At 37.1% G+C, this 19,219-nt stretch overlaps 2 protein-coding genes across 3 annotated transcripts in view; both read right to left on the reverse strand.

The window, feature by feature from the left end:
* Positions 1-8,971, reverse strand: part of LOC107696010 (amino-terminal enhancer of split-like) — a 22,506-nt gene extending 13,535 nt beyond the window's left edge. For both annotated transcript variants that reach the window (XM_016496155.1, XM_016496149.1), the window contains exon 1: positions 8,338-8,971. In XM_016496155.1, coding sequence (XP_016351641.1) covers positions 8,338-8,364 — 27 coding nt within the window. In that variant the 5' untranslated portion in view covers positions 8,365-8,971. The remainder of the gene's footprint in view (positions 1-8,337) is intronic.
* A 4,445-nt stretch (positions 8,972-13,416) lies between these two features.
* LOC107696027 (guanine nucleotide-binding protein subunit alpha-11-like) overlaps positions 13,417-19,219 on the reverse strand; it is a 48,649-nt gene continuing 42,846 nt past the window's right edge. The window contains exons 5-7 of the mRNA XM_016496164.1: positions 17,161-17,290; positions 16,554-16,707; positions 13,417-15,685 (exon numbers count right to left, since the gene is read on the reverse strand). Of these exons, the coding sequence (XP_016351650.1) occupies positions 15,495-15,685; positions 16,554-16,707; positions 17,161-17,290 (475 nt within the window). The 3' untranslated portion in view covers positions 13,417-15,494. The remainder of the gene's footprint in view (positions 15,686-16,553; positions 16,708-17,160; positions 17,291-19,219) is intronic.

Raw genomic sequence — 19,219 nt, forward strand, 5'->3', positions numbered from 1 at the left:
GGGGGCTGAGCACCGCAGACAAAAACTGTCTCGCAATTACACTCAAGCTCATGTGTGCAAGCATATATATAAATGTGTGTGTTTTCACAGTATGACTGATCTTTCAGCAGTTCACAAACACATTAGCAGCAGCGGCGGAGTGTGGCGGCGGCAGCGGTTGCACACACACAGTTAACAGCCAAAAGTGTGTGTATGTGTGTGTGATTATTTCAGAGAATATGAAAGCTTGTGTGTGTGTGTGCCGGAGGGATTAACCTCTCTCTCTGTTGGGGGTGTTGTAGTGAGAGGGGGGTCTTGTTAATTCAGTTGTCCTTAATAATGTCTACCAGACCCCTGACCACCTTCACAACACAATACACACATAATGAAACCAGACTGCTGTGTGTGTGTGTGTGCGCGCGCATGCGTTTGTCTGAAAGAGAGAGTCTCATACTAATAGATTCAATTTTAAAAGAAAGTTTAGAGGTTTTGCTTGTAAACAAAAAATTCACTGCCACTGTATTACAAATACAGCAAGGTGAGCAACAGGCTAAAATGTTTGTTTAAATTAATTTATATTTTTTAAATTAAATTGCAAAGGTAGTAAATAAATAAATAAAATGTTCCAGATAGATTCATACTAAAAATATATTTTAAAATGATATAAATATTAGTAATTCATAAAATAAAATATTTATTGTTTTCTATTTATTATCTAATCTATAAAAAAATAGATTGATATTAAAAAATATTTTACAAAAATATATATAAATATTAGTAATTAATAGGGCTGCCCTTGACTAAAGATTTTTCTGGTCGACCAGTAGTTGCTCATGTTAAACGGTTAGTCGACTAATCGCACGTTTATATTAATAAAACATAAATCATAGTAATGAGCATTTAATTGCCTATGTAGCGCACGAATAAGGTTTGCCACACAGCACACCGGCAGAAGTAATGATTATGAATGCATCACGAAAAAAAGCAAGGAGACTGCCTTAACATTTTAATAATTCGTTAATAAACCAGTGTTTGTATTTTCGGCTGCAGTGATGAATTTACGATCTCCTCAGTGGATGCGCCTTTATTAATGTTTCATACAGATCACATAACCTGAGAATAGTTGTTTTCCATCTGAATTGGTTCGTTTAAAAGCATACATTTCGCTTTCTATAGATAGGCCTATATTTCTTATGCCTGAGGCAAGTATACACAGAGTTTCGTTTTATTATTTGACGCGCTCAAGTTCAAAGACCGTGATGAGATGGCAGAACGCGCAAGCGCACCCCGTTTGCTTTCATAATTTTACAAAATCACAAAGTTTTTTTGTTATTGTGACTGCACACAAATAAAAGAAGAGTCTTTAAAGCTTACAAAGATGTGTAACTCCTATTTGTATGACCCAAAAATTTTAAGTGCAAGTGATCAAACCGACACGTGCTTCCTCATTCTGCACAAACACTGAAAAGCGCACATTTTTATAGGTTAACGTTAGAGCGAGCGGCCATGTGAAGTTGCTACTACTTACATGTTTCAGATTATAATCCATATTTGAGGTCGATGAATGATAAGGCGAGCGTTTGGATGCCCTGGCTGATGTACTGTATATATTATCGCATAGAGCAGCTGTTAACGATCTTTCGTCGCAGAATGCATGACTTCGCCACTTCCTGTGTTTTTTTTTTTCTGCGAATAAGCGAAAAAAAAAAAACTGGTCGACAGCCTTTTTTCGTCGACTAACGATTAATTGACTATTAGGGGGCAGCCCTAGTACTTAATAAAATTAAGTAATTATTATTTTCTTAATTTATTATTAATACTAAGTTATTTTTAAATGTTGACTATTTTTTGAAGTGAAATATTGGCAATATTTCTTATTTTTTATTTTATTTAATAATAATAATTAATATTCTTGCTAAATGAAAATTATTATTATTATTATTATTATTATTATTATTATTATATAGTCAGTGATAAATAATAATCACAAAATGTTACAAACAATGCAAACCTGGAACTTTTTATTAAAAAATTTTTTTTATCATAACATGAGTTGAGAACAGCATCAATTACATCTCTAACGGCTCAGTTATAACATCACAAGAACAAGCTGAAAGAACACGAATCACTCGCATCCAATTTCCCAGAAGATGACGACTGACCTACAATCAGCGTTTCTGAGAATCTCCTGATGAATCATCACACTAAGAATAACGGATATTCGAACAACCATGTAACGTTATATGGTTCTTTGGATACTTCTAAAGCTCTTGATGATTCGTTATAGGTTCTTCAAATCAGGGTTTTGATTTCTGGATTCTTTAATGCACCAGTATGTAGATAATTTTCTAAAGCACTAGAGTATAAAAGGTTCTTTGTGGAAGTTAAGCAGGTTCTTTATGGCATCAGACTGTAAAATCCTTGTAGTGTTTGCCAAGTCAAGCATCACTGTTGTTACTGCTCAAACTTAGGGCCAGAGACTTGAACAAACCCTTAACACTAAGTACTTCACTTTGGCACATAACCACAGGTAAGCAGGAGCTAATTGGAACCATCATTTTTTAGATTTTATGAAAAAGAAAAAGGAAAAACTAATGTTCCTTGAAGACAAAATGCAAGACGGCTGCTGAATTCAGAGAAATGGAGCCTGGTTTTGTCCATTATCTCCACTGAGCTGAAGAGTTCAGAGGGAGAGAGGATGGATGAGGATGGTCAACACAATCTGACGAAGAGCTGCTTACGGTCACCAAACCCATCTGAAACCGTAATCCCTACCCATAATCCACTGGGTCTGACTGATTTTTACAAGCCGAAAAGGACCAACAATTGGATTAAGAGTAATGGTTTCACAAACACTTCATTCAGAATGGCATGTTTTTCATTCTCGATCCTGACTGTGAGCACAAGCGCCGCTGTTTGCAGCAAAATATCCTTCCCTTCCTAGTTCTGTGAAGGATTTGTCCCACAACAAGTTATTAAATCTATCGACCAAAAGTCTGTTTTTAAGTAACGTTAGAGGTTTGATAAGTCAAACTGATTCCGAAGATCCAGAATTCCAGAGAACACAGTAAATCTTAGAGGCTGAGATTAAACGGAGCAGTCGGCTCTAACTCCTAATCCAAGATTTGGGATCCCACATTTAATCTCCGGCCGATTCCCACTTCTGCTGAAATCTCAGAGGCTTAAGATCAAAGTTTGGTCAGTGTACTTAAGAATTCACCAGCGGCAATATAAGACATGTCAAATTAACGACTGTAATGTGGTCATTTTTCACTGTTGAGGTATTAATCTGTTGTTTTAAGACACTAGAGCTTTGTCAACAACAACAACAACAAAAAATGATGCTAAAGAAATGTCATACTTTGGAAAACAATCCTAATAGGATTAAACCAAGATTCTCTACAAACTAAATAAACTGACATTATAATGACAAATTATTATTTTAAGAATATATTTTATTTATTTTTATTATATATATTAACTTGATGCTTCCTCTGAAGACTGCTTAGATGTGTTCGACTTGAAGCAGCGCTGCTTAGACCGATCGGTGTGTGTCATCAAAGTACTGCAAGAGCTAAAAGAGAGCGCGGACGTCTCCTTATGCTATCTCTCGCCATACTTTGATGTCATACACCGATCGATCTTCAAGTTGAACACACCTCTTTACTCTCGCGTGTCACGTGACCGAGTGTAATCGCAGCCTCTGCGATTGAAAAATCGCATTTTTTTCATATCGCAATATTATCACCAATGGAATTAATTGTTCAGCCCTACTTTATTGTGTATTGCTGTACACCCAAAGCGCTTTACAATCATGTGGGGGGTCTCTCCTCAACCACCACCAGTGTGCAGCATCCACCTGGATAATAATATAATAATTTGTAAATAATATAATATTTGTTATATAATAAAAAAGATAATAAATAAAGCAAATAAATAATAATACAATGAGATCTTATTTAATGGTATTCTTGTTTGATCTTATTAGGAGGACTAGTTTCAAATTACGAAAAAATTTCATTGGCATTCAGGTTCCTTTAAGATTTCTGGACAAGGTGCTGAGAATACACAAAAATGCTTTGAACATGTTGTAGTTTTAAGTGACACTTCATGAAACTACATAAGGCTAAATCAATACCAACAGAAAACACCCTCATTAACATACTTCAAAATCAAATATGAAATATAGGAATCAGGAAATGTTTCAGGACGTTTCTCAGACTCAAATGGCGCTTTTCCACTGCATGGTACGGCACGGTACGGCTCACTTTTGGGGGGTTTTCCACTGGGTACAGTACCTGGTACCTGGTACTTTTTTTAGTACCACTTCGGTTGGGGTTCCAAGGAACCGTACCGTTACCAAAACGTGACGTGTAAACTCTGCTGATCACGGATTGGCCGGAGAGAATCGTCACTACCTGCGTCACTGAACTTGCGACATAAACACAAAAGAACCGCTAGATTTAAATCAGCACAGCCAGCGAAGGATCGAATGCAACTGTTTTGAACGAGCGCACCTTTTTTTAACAACCAGAAAGTGGCTGTTCCCCCTGTTGAGGAAGTACAGACGTTGCTCTCGTTGATAGCAGAGGAGCGGATCCAGTGAGAGCTTGATGGGGCGACGCGGAATGAAAAAGTTTTTTAGGAGTCGCGGCAGTAGAGGCGGCGCAACTATAATGACATGTGAATAATCCCGCCCACTCTAAAGCGATACTAAACTGCAGTGGAAACGCAAACCGAGCCGTGCCGTACCGTACTGAGCCGTACCGAGCCGAGTCGTACCACGCAGTGGAAAAGCGCCAAAATATCAGTTTCATGGGTTCAAGTGTCAGAATGTCCCTTTCTCACACATCCCAAGCTAGCTGAAGACTGAAATGTTCTCCCAAATCTACTCTCTGAATAGCAAAAAGGCCTCAATTAAAGAAACCCCCAAATCCACCCACTTGTGAGGTTTTCATTTAGTGTTCCCATGTTTGTGTGTTCCCATACGTCTGTGTGCACGGGGGGAAAAGGCAATTAGGCTTGAGTGCAAACAAAATAATGACTGGGGATTCATTAACACAAGCTGCCCACTGTGTGCACAGGAACAATTCATGGAAACAACACAATTATGCCTCTACAGGGAGGGAACCAGGCAACTGGTGTGCAAACAAACATCTCTGACTCTACCTGAACCAGAAACACTATCATTTAGACATGCTACCTGCAAACCTGACATTTGAATCATGAGATGCAGACCAAATATCTGAAATAAAGCTGCCAGAGAACAAGAAATAAACATAGTAAGAGGTAAATGCAATGAAATAGCAATGCAAAATTTATTAATATACAAAGATGTCTTCTAATATGTCTCTGAGGTGAACTTTGATGCAAATTTAGATGCAAAAATCTTGCATAAATTAACATTCCACTGGAATTAATGACACTGGATTGATAAATATTAGTAAATTGATGCATTCAGAGGCTCATTTTCACAATGTTCACAAAAGGTTCATGTAGCGTGGATTAAAATTCATATACAGACTAAATCCTTTTCACTGAACATGTTAAAATTAAGTTGGAAAAAGTTGTCGGGAGCGTGCTGGTGGTGACGTTGAAGGCGAGTGACCGTCGTGCTGTAGTTCGTTTATAGCCATAAATTTAGCTTTTAAGTTCTAGTGCTTTTATTTAGGCATCAAAATTCTAAAGTTATATTATTTTTGTGAAGATTATCTTGATGGACAAAACGTGTAAGTTTCATGAACTATGATTGAACACAGAGCTTATTTTTTACGATAATCCAAAAGCCGATGGAAAAATCCTATTGCCTTTTTGTCGAGGGAACCAGTGCGATGCTAACAGCCGATCGGCCTACAAAGTGACGTCATAGTTCCCCCACTCTATCAAAGAACTTATAAGGGCCTTTCGCACCGCGGGAACCTTTTCATAGTACCAGCGCCCTATACTGACAAGATGTGAAAGCCAATAGAGTGGTGGAACTATGATGTCACTTTGTTGGCAAAACCCCGGAAGTGAGTTAGCATTTTAGCACTTCCGGTTCCATCGTCCCAGAGTCAATGCGTTTTTTGAATGGGAGTTTGGTTAAATCCCCTAAAATAAGGTCCGTGGTTCACACAAGCTCAAGATACTTTCACGTATCTTAGATAAAATCACCCCACTCGTGATTTTTTAAAACTGTTACGTTTCTTAAAAAAAGACAGTTACTAATAAGTTGCTAAATGGGACTACAGGCATTGTCGGAGACATTAAACGTCATCATGCCGAACAGTTGATCAATTTACAGTATTTTCCAATTGTAGTATAATTTATAGTACATTTAATTGTAGAATAACCAATTCATAGTTTCCCGCATTTTATATTGTTGTTCGACAATGTTTTTTTGCTTTGCTCCGAAATGCAACACAAGTCTTCGGTTGGAAGATGTGCATTTTATCGCTTTCCTACTGATACAGAGACTCTGGGTTCGCACCATAAAGTAAACTCATATGATTATTCCATGTAAACACCACATTTACCGGCTTAGTCGCAGTGAAAGTGAAAGTTTTACGATGCATAGTGCTTAAAGCCACGTTAAAATTAAATGTTTACGGCCACATGAAGCGGTTAGGAAGCATATAGATTGAGGATTTTCTAGAAGCAAGGATAAAATAACATTGTGTACCCATCCTAACAAAATAATAGCTGAAATGTGGTACTTTATTCACTAAAATAAGTTTAATCTTACCGTAGCCAAAAACTCGTTCACTCTGCTGTTATTTAATAGATGAAATGCACTAGAATTTCATTGAATAGTACGTGGAGACACGTTTTTAATGCAAATATTCATATTAATCAAGGATTTATTGACTTTTAATGCACCTTATTTCGAAATGTACAGAAATATGTACTTTCATATGTCTTTTAGTTATGATTATTTCATTTATTCACTACACTATTTATTACTAATGTCTCATTTCAGTTTTAGTTTGGCTCTAGTTTTGCATTTATTCCAGTTTATATGAAAAGGTTTATGTAGCGTGGATTAAAATTCATATACAGACTAAATCCTTTTCACTGAACATGTTAAAAATAAGTTGGAAAAAGTAGTCGGGAGCATGCTGGTGGTGACGTTGAAGGTGAGTGACCGTCGTGCTGTAGTTCGTTTATAGCCATAAGTTTAGCTTTTAAGTTCTGGCGCTTTTATTTAGGCATCAAAATTCATAAAAGTTGTATTATTTTGTGAAGATTATCTTGATGGACAAAACGTGTAAGTTTCATGAACTATGACTGAACACAGAGCTTATTTTTTGCGATAATCCAAAAACCTATGGAAAAATCCTATTGGCTTTTTGTCGAGGGAACCAGTGCGATGCTAACAGCCGATCGGCCTACAAAGTGACGTCATAGTTCCCCCACTCTATTCAGAGCCAGTGAGCAACGGACTCATAATAATAAAAAAACTGCGTTAATGCGTGATAAAATAATTGTCAGTGTTAATCAATTAATGCGTTAATGCGATAATGCGTTAATTTGCCCAACCCTAATACACACACAAACACACACACACACACACACACACACACACATATACACACACACAATTTAACAATTATCACCAATAACCAATTGTATACAATAAACAATTGTTATTATCAGTTACTATTTGACTGGTACAACAGAAAAGCTCAGGATGACCCCTTATAAAAAATATTACCGCCATACTGTGGCAGTAACAATGGTACCACGGTACAAATGATAATTTCATGACACTGAATCATTAGCATATTCAAATAGCATGGTATTTACATGTAAAGCCAGCACATTTTAAAGAATACAACAAAAAGCATGAATTTCATACATAAGGGTAAGTGCCATCTGATGCCATCACTGTACCATGGTACTGCCAAAGTACATTTTTGTAAAGGGATATATCTACAAACAATGGTATTGCCATGGCACGTTTTACCATTGTACCATTTCCAAAAACATGGTATTACCATGGTGTGTCGTCAAAAAACATGTTATTATGAGGGTTCATGTCCACAAAACATTATAGATATAAATAAAATGGTACTTTTGCGTTGGTATCATCCGTAAAATACATCAAGTGATACAATGTCCACAACTATGGAAGCATATAAGTAGCGAAATTCAATTTAAAATGCAATATGCAAAATGGCAATGCAATATTCAAAATGGCAACGCAATATTCAAAATGGCATTGTATTTCTGTATTTAAATTTACATTTTCCATTACCTATACGTGCAAAGTTTGGTGCAAAAGTAAATGCATTTTAAATTGAATTTCGCTACCTATATGCTTCCATACACAACACCTGCTGTGTGACAATCAGCACGAACGAAGAACGAGACACTTACCGAGTGTCTGGCTTGTGGAAACATCATATCAGCCTGTTTTTCAGCTTTCTCTCTCTGAAGATGAAATGAAAAGGCTTTGGATGGATGTCCTCTTTGTTCGGCCTTGATGTGGTCTAAACTGATGAGTCAGAAAGGCAGAAAGGGCTTTAGTCTGCTCTCCTGAACAGATTTCCTGGCTGTGAATTCCTGGATTTTGTTCAGCTTTACAAACCTACCTCAACTTCAGACAGCTCTGCTTTTGGAATAACAAAAACAACAGGCTATTTTTACTACAGTATGTGACATTGCGGTTTCACAAGAGAAAAATGAATCTTCTATCGAAACAGGCCGATTAATCCACAGCCAGGCTGATCATACTTGTCCGATTTCCAAAAACAAGCTACCTGGCTAAAGCTAATAAATACGTTTATACTGCAGGAAATTAGCAAAATGCGTTTGAAAATGAGGAAAAAACGTCTAAATCTGGTCGCGTGTTCGCTAGTCTCGCGTCTGCCTGGTTTAAGGCGGTGAAAGAGCAGCCTGCGCTTGGAAAATCATGCCTCTTCCGCCGCTTCAGGACTCGTAAGGACGGACTCATGTGTGAAGCAAGACGCCAAATTACGGATTCTACTACGGGAAAGGCGTTCCTCATGAATATTAATTACGCCGTGTGCGCGTTGCCTAGCAACCTTCCGGGAGCGTACATTTACATCATCTAATTAATATTCAATGAGTGGTCTGGCTTGCTCCTGGGTCTCCGATGCTAAATATTAAATCTGTTGTTTTTTATTTGTGAGAGATTTTTTGTTTCATTGTTTTATTTTGCACTTCTTTGGCGACCCAAATATATATTTTTGTATATTTCTGACACCCACTTAACATCTCAAAATAAATGTGTCTTGCAGTAACTGTATATGTAGGTAATATTATACTATTACTAAGTAATATTATTATTAATATTTATTTTAGGAAGGTGTATTTGGGAAAATCATCCAGTTTGTATTCATTAATAAACCTTTTTTCTATATCTAGAGTGAAGTAATTTTATATTTAGACCAGTTTGCATTGCAGCCAATCCGAAAGGCGTAGGGGGCGAACGCCACGTTGCGTCATTAATATTCATGAGACAATCCTTTATCGTAGTAGGATTCGTACTTTGGTACATTCGCATGCGGGATTTAAGGTGGCGCTCAGGAGGCCCATTTTAAGATGTCAAATGGATGAAATGACAGTAGCCGGAAGTGTGTTCTGTCGGTGGAAGGTGTTGGAATTGCGCTGCTTTTGTTCCTGCTAAGTGTACAGCAACTCCAACCTGCAATAATAGCAACTGCACCCATGGGAGCATTTCCACTGTATTGAACATGTTATTTATTAATACCTCTAATAGAGGAGATATTACAGGTGTATGTTGAAGACAACATCCTTGGATTAATATAATATAATGTTTTTAATATTTATGTATTTTAGATATTTTCCTTAATGCAATCTCTATGTGCCTCCTTCTGGACAAAAAGCTAAACCATATTTGGCAAACAATTGAAAATAAAGGGCATGAGGGACTTTATGTGCCGAAATTATAATGCAGATAAAACTAAATGACTTTCATTTGAAACCTCTTTTTAAAAGCAGGTTTTTAACACTTCAGCATTTCAGGCACTGCACAGAAAACAAGTTACAAGACCATCAGCAAGTATAGGAACAAATTTATTTAAATTTAAAACAGATACTTTATAATTTTTTTTTTTTTTTTAGAAGGCGGTTATGAAAATCATTTCCATGTTTGAATGAGGTTCAGGCAACAGTGGTTGAAATGAAACGAATACAAATAAAAACAACAATAAAATATGGCAAGAATGCTGTAAAATAAATTTCCACTATGTTCTCTCGTCTTGAGGATTTCGATGTATGTCTGAGCCCACAACTCCCACCTGGACAAAGAGCACATGCTTTAATAATTACAATTCCTTAAAAAAAAAAAAAAAAAGGAAAAAGAGGAAAAACAGCAGTTTATCTTCTAACTTAAATACAAAGTAAATCTATTTACCCTCTTCTTTAGTGTTAAGGAAAAGAGGAAAAACAGCAGTTTATCTTCTAACTTAAATACAAAGTAAATCTATTTACCCTCTTCTTTAGTGTTTTACTCATTTTTAAAAGGGGACCGTGTCTAATTTCACAGTCCGCATGTGATTTGGACAACAATTGGCACTTGTTATGAGTCAGTCTCAGAGAAGGGCATTGGCACGCACAATATTATACAACATTTAAATTTGGTATAATTACAAAATAAAAGGGAACAAAGAAGCAGAAAAAGAATGAATGAGAAAACCCAAATAAAATGTACATGATCAAGTGGTCCTGGAAATAACAGCTTTCAGGCAATGCATTACAATGAAAGAACAGGGGATGAAAAGCAGAAATCACATTTTAATGACTGTTTCATTGGGTCAGGACGTCAACCATTCGACCGTCCACCACACAGATGCACCTAACCGTACCAGTAAACATGCTTGCATGGAAATAACATAATCGTCTCGCTCTGTTGTCTGCAATGGGCCAGCAAATCTGACTACATCAATACGCTTATGTGTTCATTGCATCTCACTAAGCGAGTCTTACAAGCACTCAAATGCAAAGAGTCATTGAACTGAATCACAACCATCATGAGAACTCAAGACACAGAACTCAAGAAGCAAGCGACTTTATTTTATGCACACTAGAGAAAGATAGGAATGCGTAAGATTTTTTTTCGAGCCGGATAAGTCAAAAGTGAACACAGTGCAATTGGCTGCCACAAAAGCAACATCCACAGCCAATCTTCCTTTTCAGGAATAATAACATCCGGTATAATGGCACAGACACTTGAAGGAAACTCTAGCGCCCTCTTGAGTGCTGAGGATTATCAACAAGACATGTTTGCAATGCTTTGCTCAAGCATTTATGCTTTGTATATGGTATTTCCTAGCCTAAATGATATCCAAACTGTTACCCAGAACAGCCAAAGCCTTCATAACTGATATGTCTATTCACTTGCAGAACTGAAACAAAAGCCATGGGACGGACGCTATTTTCCACGTACCACTTGGCGGGCCTGTTAGGAAGATTGCTTTGGCCTGAGAAAGGTGTTGTTTTTGCCCTGTTTACATGCGGGTCATTGGCAAGATCTAATAAATGAACAAAGTTTGGCCTCCAACCTCACTGACTGTGCCCTACGGACTTAAAAGTGTGCTTGTCACGTGACTACCGATCCTAAAATGCCCGAAAAACATCTCACGGTTCACAGAGGTAGAGGATTTTGAGGGAACGTCAAATACGAGACTTCTGGGACTGGCACATTTATAGATATATGTAGCTCGAATGGTCGGCCTGCAGCTCGAAGCGTTTGCCTTGTGGCACGGGAAAACCAAAAAGTGCATTAAGAACAATCAAGCTGCGCCGAATAACGCCCCCTTTGTTTTTTCTTGATAAAACAAAGCAACACATTCTCATAGTGAACCTCGAAAGTCGCAGTAAACTAAGATCCGTTTGAACACTTTAGAGTAAGACGAACATCAAAATGATAGTATTTCAGTTTGCTTCTTTCATCAGTTTCTTCAAATCTAACTCACTACGAACAGCGAAGAAAACACTGCAGGATTTACAAAATGGTGTGACATTTCCAAACCCCACTTAAGGCGGGCGTACACAGTGCGATTTTTGCTGTCGTACGAGCTCGCAGGCGAGAAAATCGCAGATGCTCGCATGGTCGCGGCTCGTACCGTGTGAGAAGAAATACGGGCCGATTTGAGACGTTACGAGCACCTCCCGTCCTCCCGATAATTTTCAAACATGTCAAAAAAAAATCGGATGCTGTCGGTTTAAATTCGTGGCGTATGTGCGGTTGAACGAGACGATTTGGCGATCCATCTGAAGTTGACCAATCAGAAGATGACAAAAACCATATAGTCTATAATAATTTGTTTAATTATACAGTTCTATTTTTTAATTTGTTATTCTGAATGTGCCAAATTTGCCGCTCAGCTTTATGAATGAATATGCCTGTTGTATTTCCGGCAAAACCAGCAGAAATTCAGAAATGGCCTACTCCCTCGAGTTCTTTATGAAGAACAGAAAGTCCATGCTTTTCTCTGCTTTTCAGCCATTCTCTTTGCCATGTCCTTTAGTCTGCGTTTTTTTTGTTTTTGCCATGTCCTTGGTCTTCGTTTATAGTTTTTTTTTGGACGTAACAAACCGCCTGCCACAAAGAAAACTATTTCGTCCTCAGAATCCATATTTTTATGAATGGCGCGAAACGTAATGCTTACGTCAGAGTTTGTAAAATCGTAGTAAATTCGTGTCGTGTGAGACTGCCTCCGTACGATTTTCAGATAAACTCAATCGTGACATGTGCCAGAGCTCACGACGTTCCGACCTTCAGAATCGCACCGTGTACGCCCGCCTTTAAACACTGAATTACACGGGTCCAGTTTACAAATAACACGTCAGGTTTTATATCCATCAAGAAAGCGTTTGGGAGTTTGCTTCTCTAGTAGTGCGTCCGATGACCGTGGCAAGTGATTAAATCAGATGCATGGCAGCAAAAGTGATAAAATAATGAATAATGCATGAGTGTTTGGCGGAATGGGTGCATTTCTGATCGCGTTTCTCCCAGTACTGAATCACACTTTGAACTATGACCAATCATTTCTGGTTTTCATGTGGCGTGTTTTTCGTAGCCCTTGATGAAAATGAATGAAACGTCACCTGTATAAAATATCGACTGTAAAAGAACCGTAGAACACTTTTTTCTATCTGTGCATCACATACACAACGAAGGAAACAAGCTGTGAATTTATAAAGAAATCGAAATGAAATCAGAATCGAAAGGAAAAGTCACTACTTGCAAGCGTCGACCAAATAGATCTTCAATCACAGATAAAAAGCTGTCTATTTTCATATGGTATATTTCCTATGTTTGTTTTTAAGCACTTCACCTAAACATCATTTGGAAATTTAACAATAAAAAAAAAAAAAAATCTGTAGGAACGTGAAAAGTGTGGTTAGGGAGAATATTTATAGTACAATATATTGTGTGTTCGAGGGAAAAAAATATAATAGAAAAAAAAGAAAAAAAGAAAGGCTGATAATTTTATCCATAACGGAGGTTTATACAGCAGTACAGACACTAGCCTCCTATTTCTGTCTCATAACATGGGAGTGCTTCAAATAGGAAAGAGGAAACAATAGCATTCAAATGATCAACAACTTCAGATCTGGTCCATAAATTATATAAATAAAACGTTCTTTATTTAATAATTTTTTTCTTTTGCTTAAAAATCATATTTTTATTTTTATGCTATATAACATTCACACAGTGGAGGAGGCTGTTTCCCTATCCGTCTCCGAAGTTTCCAAACGCTTTCCAAAGTCTGCTCTAGACTATTGCTCATCACGTCCGTCCTCCACACGTTACCGTCAGGTACAGCTATGGGTATATCATTTGACGTATTCATAGTGACCAAAAAAGAAAAATCAAAAATTAAAACAAAGAATCACAGTATCAATAATATTGTAATTCATAAGAAAACCAACAGAACCGTACACAATTACGAAAAAGTGATTTTTTTTCTTTTTTGCCAAAGATAGTGTACCACAGATGTTTTGTACATAAGCAACAATGTGTATACGTATTTACAAATATAAATATACACAATCAATTAACTTCAGCGCATAAATGCTTTCCTGTCCCCCTGACCCCATCCTCCCGCGACCCTCCCCCGGAGCTCGTGCGAAATTCTTGAAATTGTCGACCGAAGAAGTTACGTTATGACAGTTTAAAAACTGCGTAAACAAATAATGGATTGTGTGCACCCGTGCCGCTAGACGACGACGATACCCGCGAGTCTGCGGCCTGGATCATCTGTTCATGAGCGGAAAAGGATAATCGCTCACTCCGAAACTACTTTTTTAGATTGCGAAATTAAAACGAAACCAGGAAGGAGAATAAAACATAACCATGGGGGAAGGAAGCAATGCAATCATTTTCAACGTTAAATGTGGAAATCTGCAGAACAATACCTATCGTAAATGTGTAATCCTGTTTTGCGCACATTTAAAAATCTTTAACGTTGTCTCTTACCCATCAATAATTCGACTGCTGTTATAATTTACTTTATATTCGATAGCAGTAGAAGTAGCTATAGTTACTTATCATTAAAAAGTTTTTAAAATGATAATCTCAGCAATATACACAGATTTAATTAGTTTCATCTCTCCCTTGCGTGCTTTGTATCGTTTTGCTTATATAGGCATTCTTATACTATTTTCGTTCATTATCATTTTTTTAGGATTTTTTTGTCATAATTTTTTTTTTTTGCATTTGCGATGCTCTCACATGAAGTTTACATTCATCGATGCGCGTTGAAGACTAGCCTCGTCGAGAGAATCATCTCTGCGAGTGACAGGTTCTCCACAGCATCAGTGGAACCCGCTGGAACCCACTGGATTCTAGAATCCGCCGGAATCCTCGGAATTCTAGAAGGATCCGTTTCGGAACTTCCGGCACCACAGCACTAGTCCATGTGTCCATGTAAGTATGTTGTGTTTTTTTTTTTTTTTTTTTTTTTTTTTTTTTTTTTTCTTTTTGCCGGGCTGTGAAAACCAAATTTTTCCATTCATCCAGGCAGAATTCCCGAGAAACGCTCGGAGCAGATGACGTGATTGGAGCGAGTGATAGTACAGGAAAGGGGAAGGAATGTCACTTCCAGTTTTTCAGGCCAGCGTATCACAGATCATTCTCATCGTAGCTCCGCCAATCCAACATTTCCATGAAATACGCGAACGTTGGAGCGGCGAGTCGGAGTCTAACGCCCTTTGTCAAATCCGAGCCACTTTATTTCGGTGGTCAAATTTGATAAAAGGGAAAGAGGCCTTTGACGAGAGCTGCCGGGGATGAGAGGACAGACTTTGGCAAACAAATAAAAAACAAATGACGAGCAGGACACGTCTGTTATGATTCCGCTGGACAGAAAGAGAAAAACTCTGGAAGCTGGGAAAGAGAAATCAAAAGAACCGTGTTTCTGAAAGTGTACATGATGCATGCATGTATGTGTGCGTGTGTGTGTGGGGTGTGGACGTAGGTGTGCGCACGCTCTGTGGGTGCCTGTTCTATGCTGATTCATGTGTTGGACTCGTCGCACGTCTCACACCAGGTTGTATTCCTTCAGGTTTAGCTGCAGGATGGTGTCTTTCACCGCCGCGAACACGAAGCGGATGTTCTCCGTGTCGGTGGCGCAGGTGAAATGCGAGTAGATGATCTTGTCGCTGTCGGGGTTCAGATCCACAAACATCTTTAGGATGAACTCCCGTGCGGCCTGGGCATCCCTTTGGGGCCCTACAAAACAATGTGTAAATGGAGTTAAACACTTCAGAAGACCTGAAAAAGTTCATCTTTCCTATTAATTTGCTCCCCACGAATCAAACCAACCAGCTCCAACATGAATCACATATAATTTGATTTGGAACAAAAATTGACATTGAGAAATGTCTCACTTAAGACATACTTGTGTTCAAAATGGGGCTTGTAAGATTTTTTAATGTTTCTGAAAGAAGTCTTTTCTGCTCACCAAGGCTGCATTTATTGGATCAAAAATACAGTAAAAACAGTAATATTGTGAAATATTATTACAATTTAAAATAACAGTTTTCTATGTGAATATATTTTAAAATGTAATTTATTCCTGTGATGCAAAGCTGAATTTTCAGCATCATTACTCCAGTCTTCAGTGTCACATGATCCTTCAAAAAATTATTTTTATATGCTGATTTGCTGCTCAAGAAATATTACACATTAATATTAGTTAAAAAAAGATCAGGGTTTTCACAAACAATTGAAACTTTTTCCGAGGATTCTTTGACGAATCTAAATAATTTATTTGAAATAAAAATCTTTAGACATTATAAATGTCTTCACAGTCACTTTTGTAATGCATCCTTGCTGAATAAAAGCATTAATTTACTACCCAAAACTTTTGAAGAGTGATGTAGAGTTTATAAAATGTATTGACAATAGACATTTCCATGACCTTTTGTTGATTCTAACCAACATTTTCACTGCTGTTACGCTCTATAGTGGCCTTTCAAACATGTCACAGAAAAGCTAATGACATCAATAGCTAATAAAACACATGCATACATTGGTACTGTTTGCATTAAACCAGTGTACATGAAAATCACCGTACAACAAAAAAACAACAACATACCATCGAACTCTGGGAAATAGTCGACCAGGTGGGAGTAGGAGATCTTCTCCTCCAGCAGGTCCTTCTTGTTGAGGAAGAGGATGACAGAAGAGTTTTGGAACCATGGATATGTAATTATCGTCCTGAACAGAGCCTTGCTCTCCTCCATACGATTCTGAACACAGACACAAAGAGTGGATCGCCATATATGTCAAAATGCACAGTAAAACTCACCAACCAATAATATAAAAGCTTTTAGAGCCTTGAGTCCAGAACTAGCATTTATGAAAGATGTAGAAATGTTTACACTGTTGGTCTTCAAGCAGCAGCTATATGCTGCTTACTGCAGTTTTATACTGAATATGGTCTACTATTCCTTAAAATTAGCTTTAATATTTTAATTAAATTTTTTATCCATTTTTATTTCCAACTTTCTATTGATTTTTTATTTCTTATGCATTTTTTAGGATTATCTTTAAAACCTTTTATGTAAAGCACTTTCAATTACCATTGTGTATGAATGGTACTATATAACTAAACTTGCTTTGCATAGAAACAGTATGTGAAATAGTGTAAGGATAGAGTGCAGTGTAAAGATAAACACGTCTATAATAAATGAATCGCTTACCTCGTTGTCCGATTCCACTAGAACCTGATCGTACTCGCTCAGAGCCACCAGGAACATGATGGACGTCACATTCTCAAAACAGTGGATCCACTTCCTGCGTTCTGACCTCTGACCCCCAACATCAACCATCCTGAAAGTCAAAGAGAGCAAGCGTTTGCATTATTGATTTGTTACTGACATTGTATGCATTAATAATTCATGCTTATACTGTGCACAGTATGCAAATCCTCTGTATGCATGGAGCACTGTGTCCCATAATGCAAAGATCTTACAGTTTCTAGTGTGCTGAATGCAATGGAATTTTTGACACACTATTATGTGCCAGTTAAGACATTTTAAAGCATATTTGGATTGACAGCTGGGTGGGTTGAAACTACAATATATTGAGGTCATGTGACAGCAACATAGTATAGTACTGTTTGTTTACCATTGCATAATGCATACTTCTTTACATATTTAAAAAAAGCAATATACAGTATATGCATACAGCATACATCATAGTATGCAGTATGCAAGCATTTAATTCTGAACAAAATCTGTCACTTTATGCATACTGTATATTATTTTTAAATATCACGTTGCATTCGAATTTTAGGCCTGCGTCAGCCGTCAGGCAGCCTTATCAGTGGCGCACGAAATGCGACGACGATGTAAGTGTCATTGCTTTTGTTAGCCTATCCAGTTGAACCCACTAGATGCGGCACTGCTACGTTGTTCATTCAATATATTGCGGAAAATGAGAGCATCAGTGTGGAGAAGATGTTGTTTACATCAAAACTGAAACCAAGCCGTTCACACAGAATGCATATTTATCACATTTTCTAGAGGGACATCTATCAGCGTTGCACTCGTGTCTGGCACAAGAGAGCGGCATGTTTAGAAAGCCATGTAAAATTAATGTAAGTTCAACTTTTAAAAAACATGTCTCAAGACTTAATGGCGGTCTTTCCCCACCCCACTGTATCTCATGTTTTTAAATGAAGAAAGTAGCCTACTCTTTGTGATTGGTTTTCGGTCCTTTGTATTAAACTATACATACATGCATGGTGCTATTTTTTTTCTAATTGTTTAAGCAACTTTATTACTTATATATGGTTTATAAACATTATTTTAAACATTATGCACTTTTTTTCAAAGATAGTCGTGTTATTTTATTACGCTTTGAAGAAACGTGCATAATATTTTGCACGATGCGCCCTCTTGTGGCCTCAGGAGAGAAGCCAAAAGCTTTTTTTTCCCCTAACTGAAATTATGCCTTTTAAATTCGAATATAATTCGAATTTTGATAATATTTAAGTAGAACATTTTAATTTAGTTTTTCAGTCATTTTGACAGCCCTACTGTGTATATTTATTATGTATATAAAAACACACACACACATGCATGTATATATTTAGGAAAAATATGTTATGTTTATATTTGAAATATATTTATATATAATATAAATTATATGAATATAAATATATACATGAAGAGTTTGGTTCCAAAATGCTATAAATCCATTTTGATTAATGAGTAAAAATGTTTTCTTTACCAAGAAAGTGGCAAGATGAAAACCACTATTTTCTGTTTCAAACTTTTACATAGCATCTTTAGGTTATAATAACATTAAAAATTCAAATCCAGATTTTGATTTTCAAAGATTTATTATAAAATTGTACTATTTTTTTCCCCAAAATGCAATAAATCCATGACACTTTTTTTTCCTTCAAAATGCAATAAATCCACTGAATCAATATAAAGATTATTTTTCATATTGAAACTGTTGAAAATACACAACACAGTAAGTTGATCCACATATGACAGCCTCTGAACTTGGTCAATACTAATCTTATATGCAGGCACTGGACTAAAAATACATTCAATCAGTCATCGCTCCCAAAATGAATTCAACGGGTCATCTTGTTAATGCTATAAATTAATTACAACATTAATTACAACAGATATAGCAGTGATCTATATACGGCTCTGTGTATTAAATGCCGCTCCATCTGAAAGCACGTGGTGGAGATTTACTATTAATCACAGAACCGGCTTTACTGATGAGATGCGCATGACA

Source organism: Sinocyclocheilus anshuiensis, unplaced genomic scaffold, assembly GCF_001515605.1.
Source record: "Sinocyclocheilus anshuiensis isolate Anshui unplaced genomic scaffold, SAMN03320099.WGS_v1.1 scaffold217, whole genome shotgun sequence".
Lineage (NCBI taxonomy): Eukaryota > Metazoa > Chordata > Actinopteri > Cypriniformes > Cyprinidae > Sinocyclocheilus > Sinocyclocheilus anshuiensis.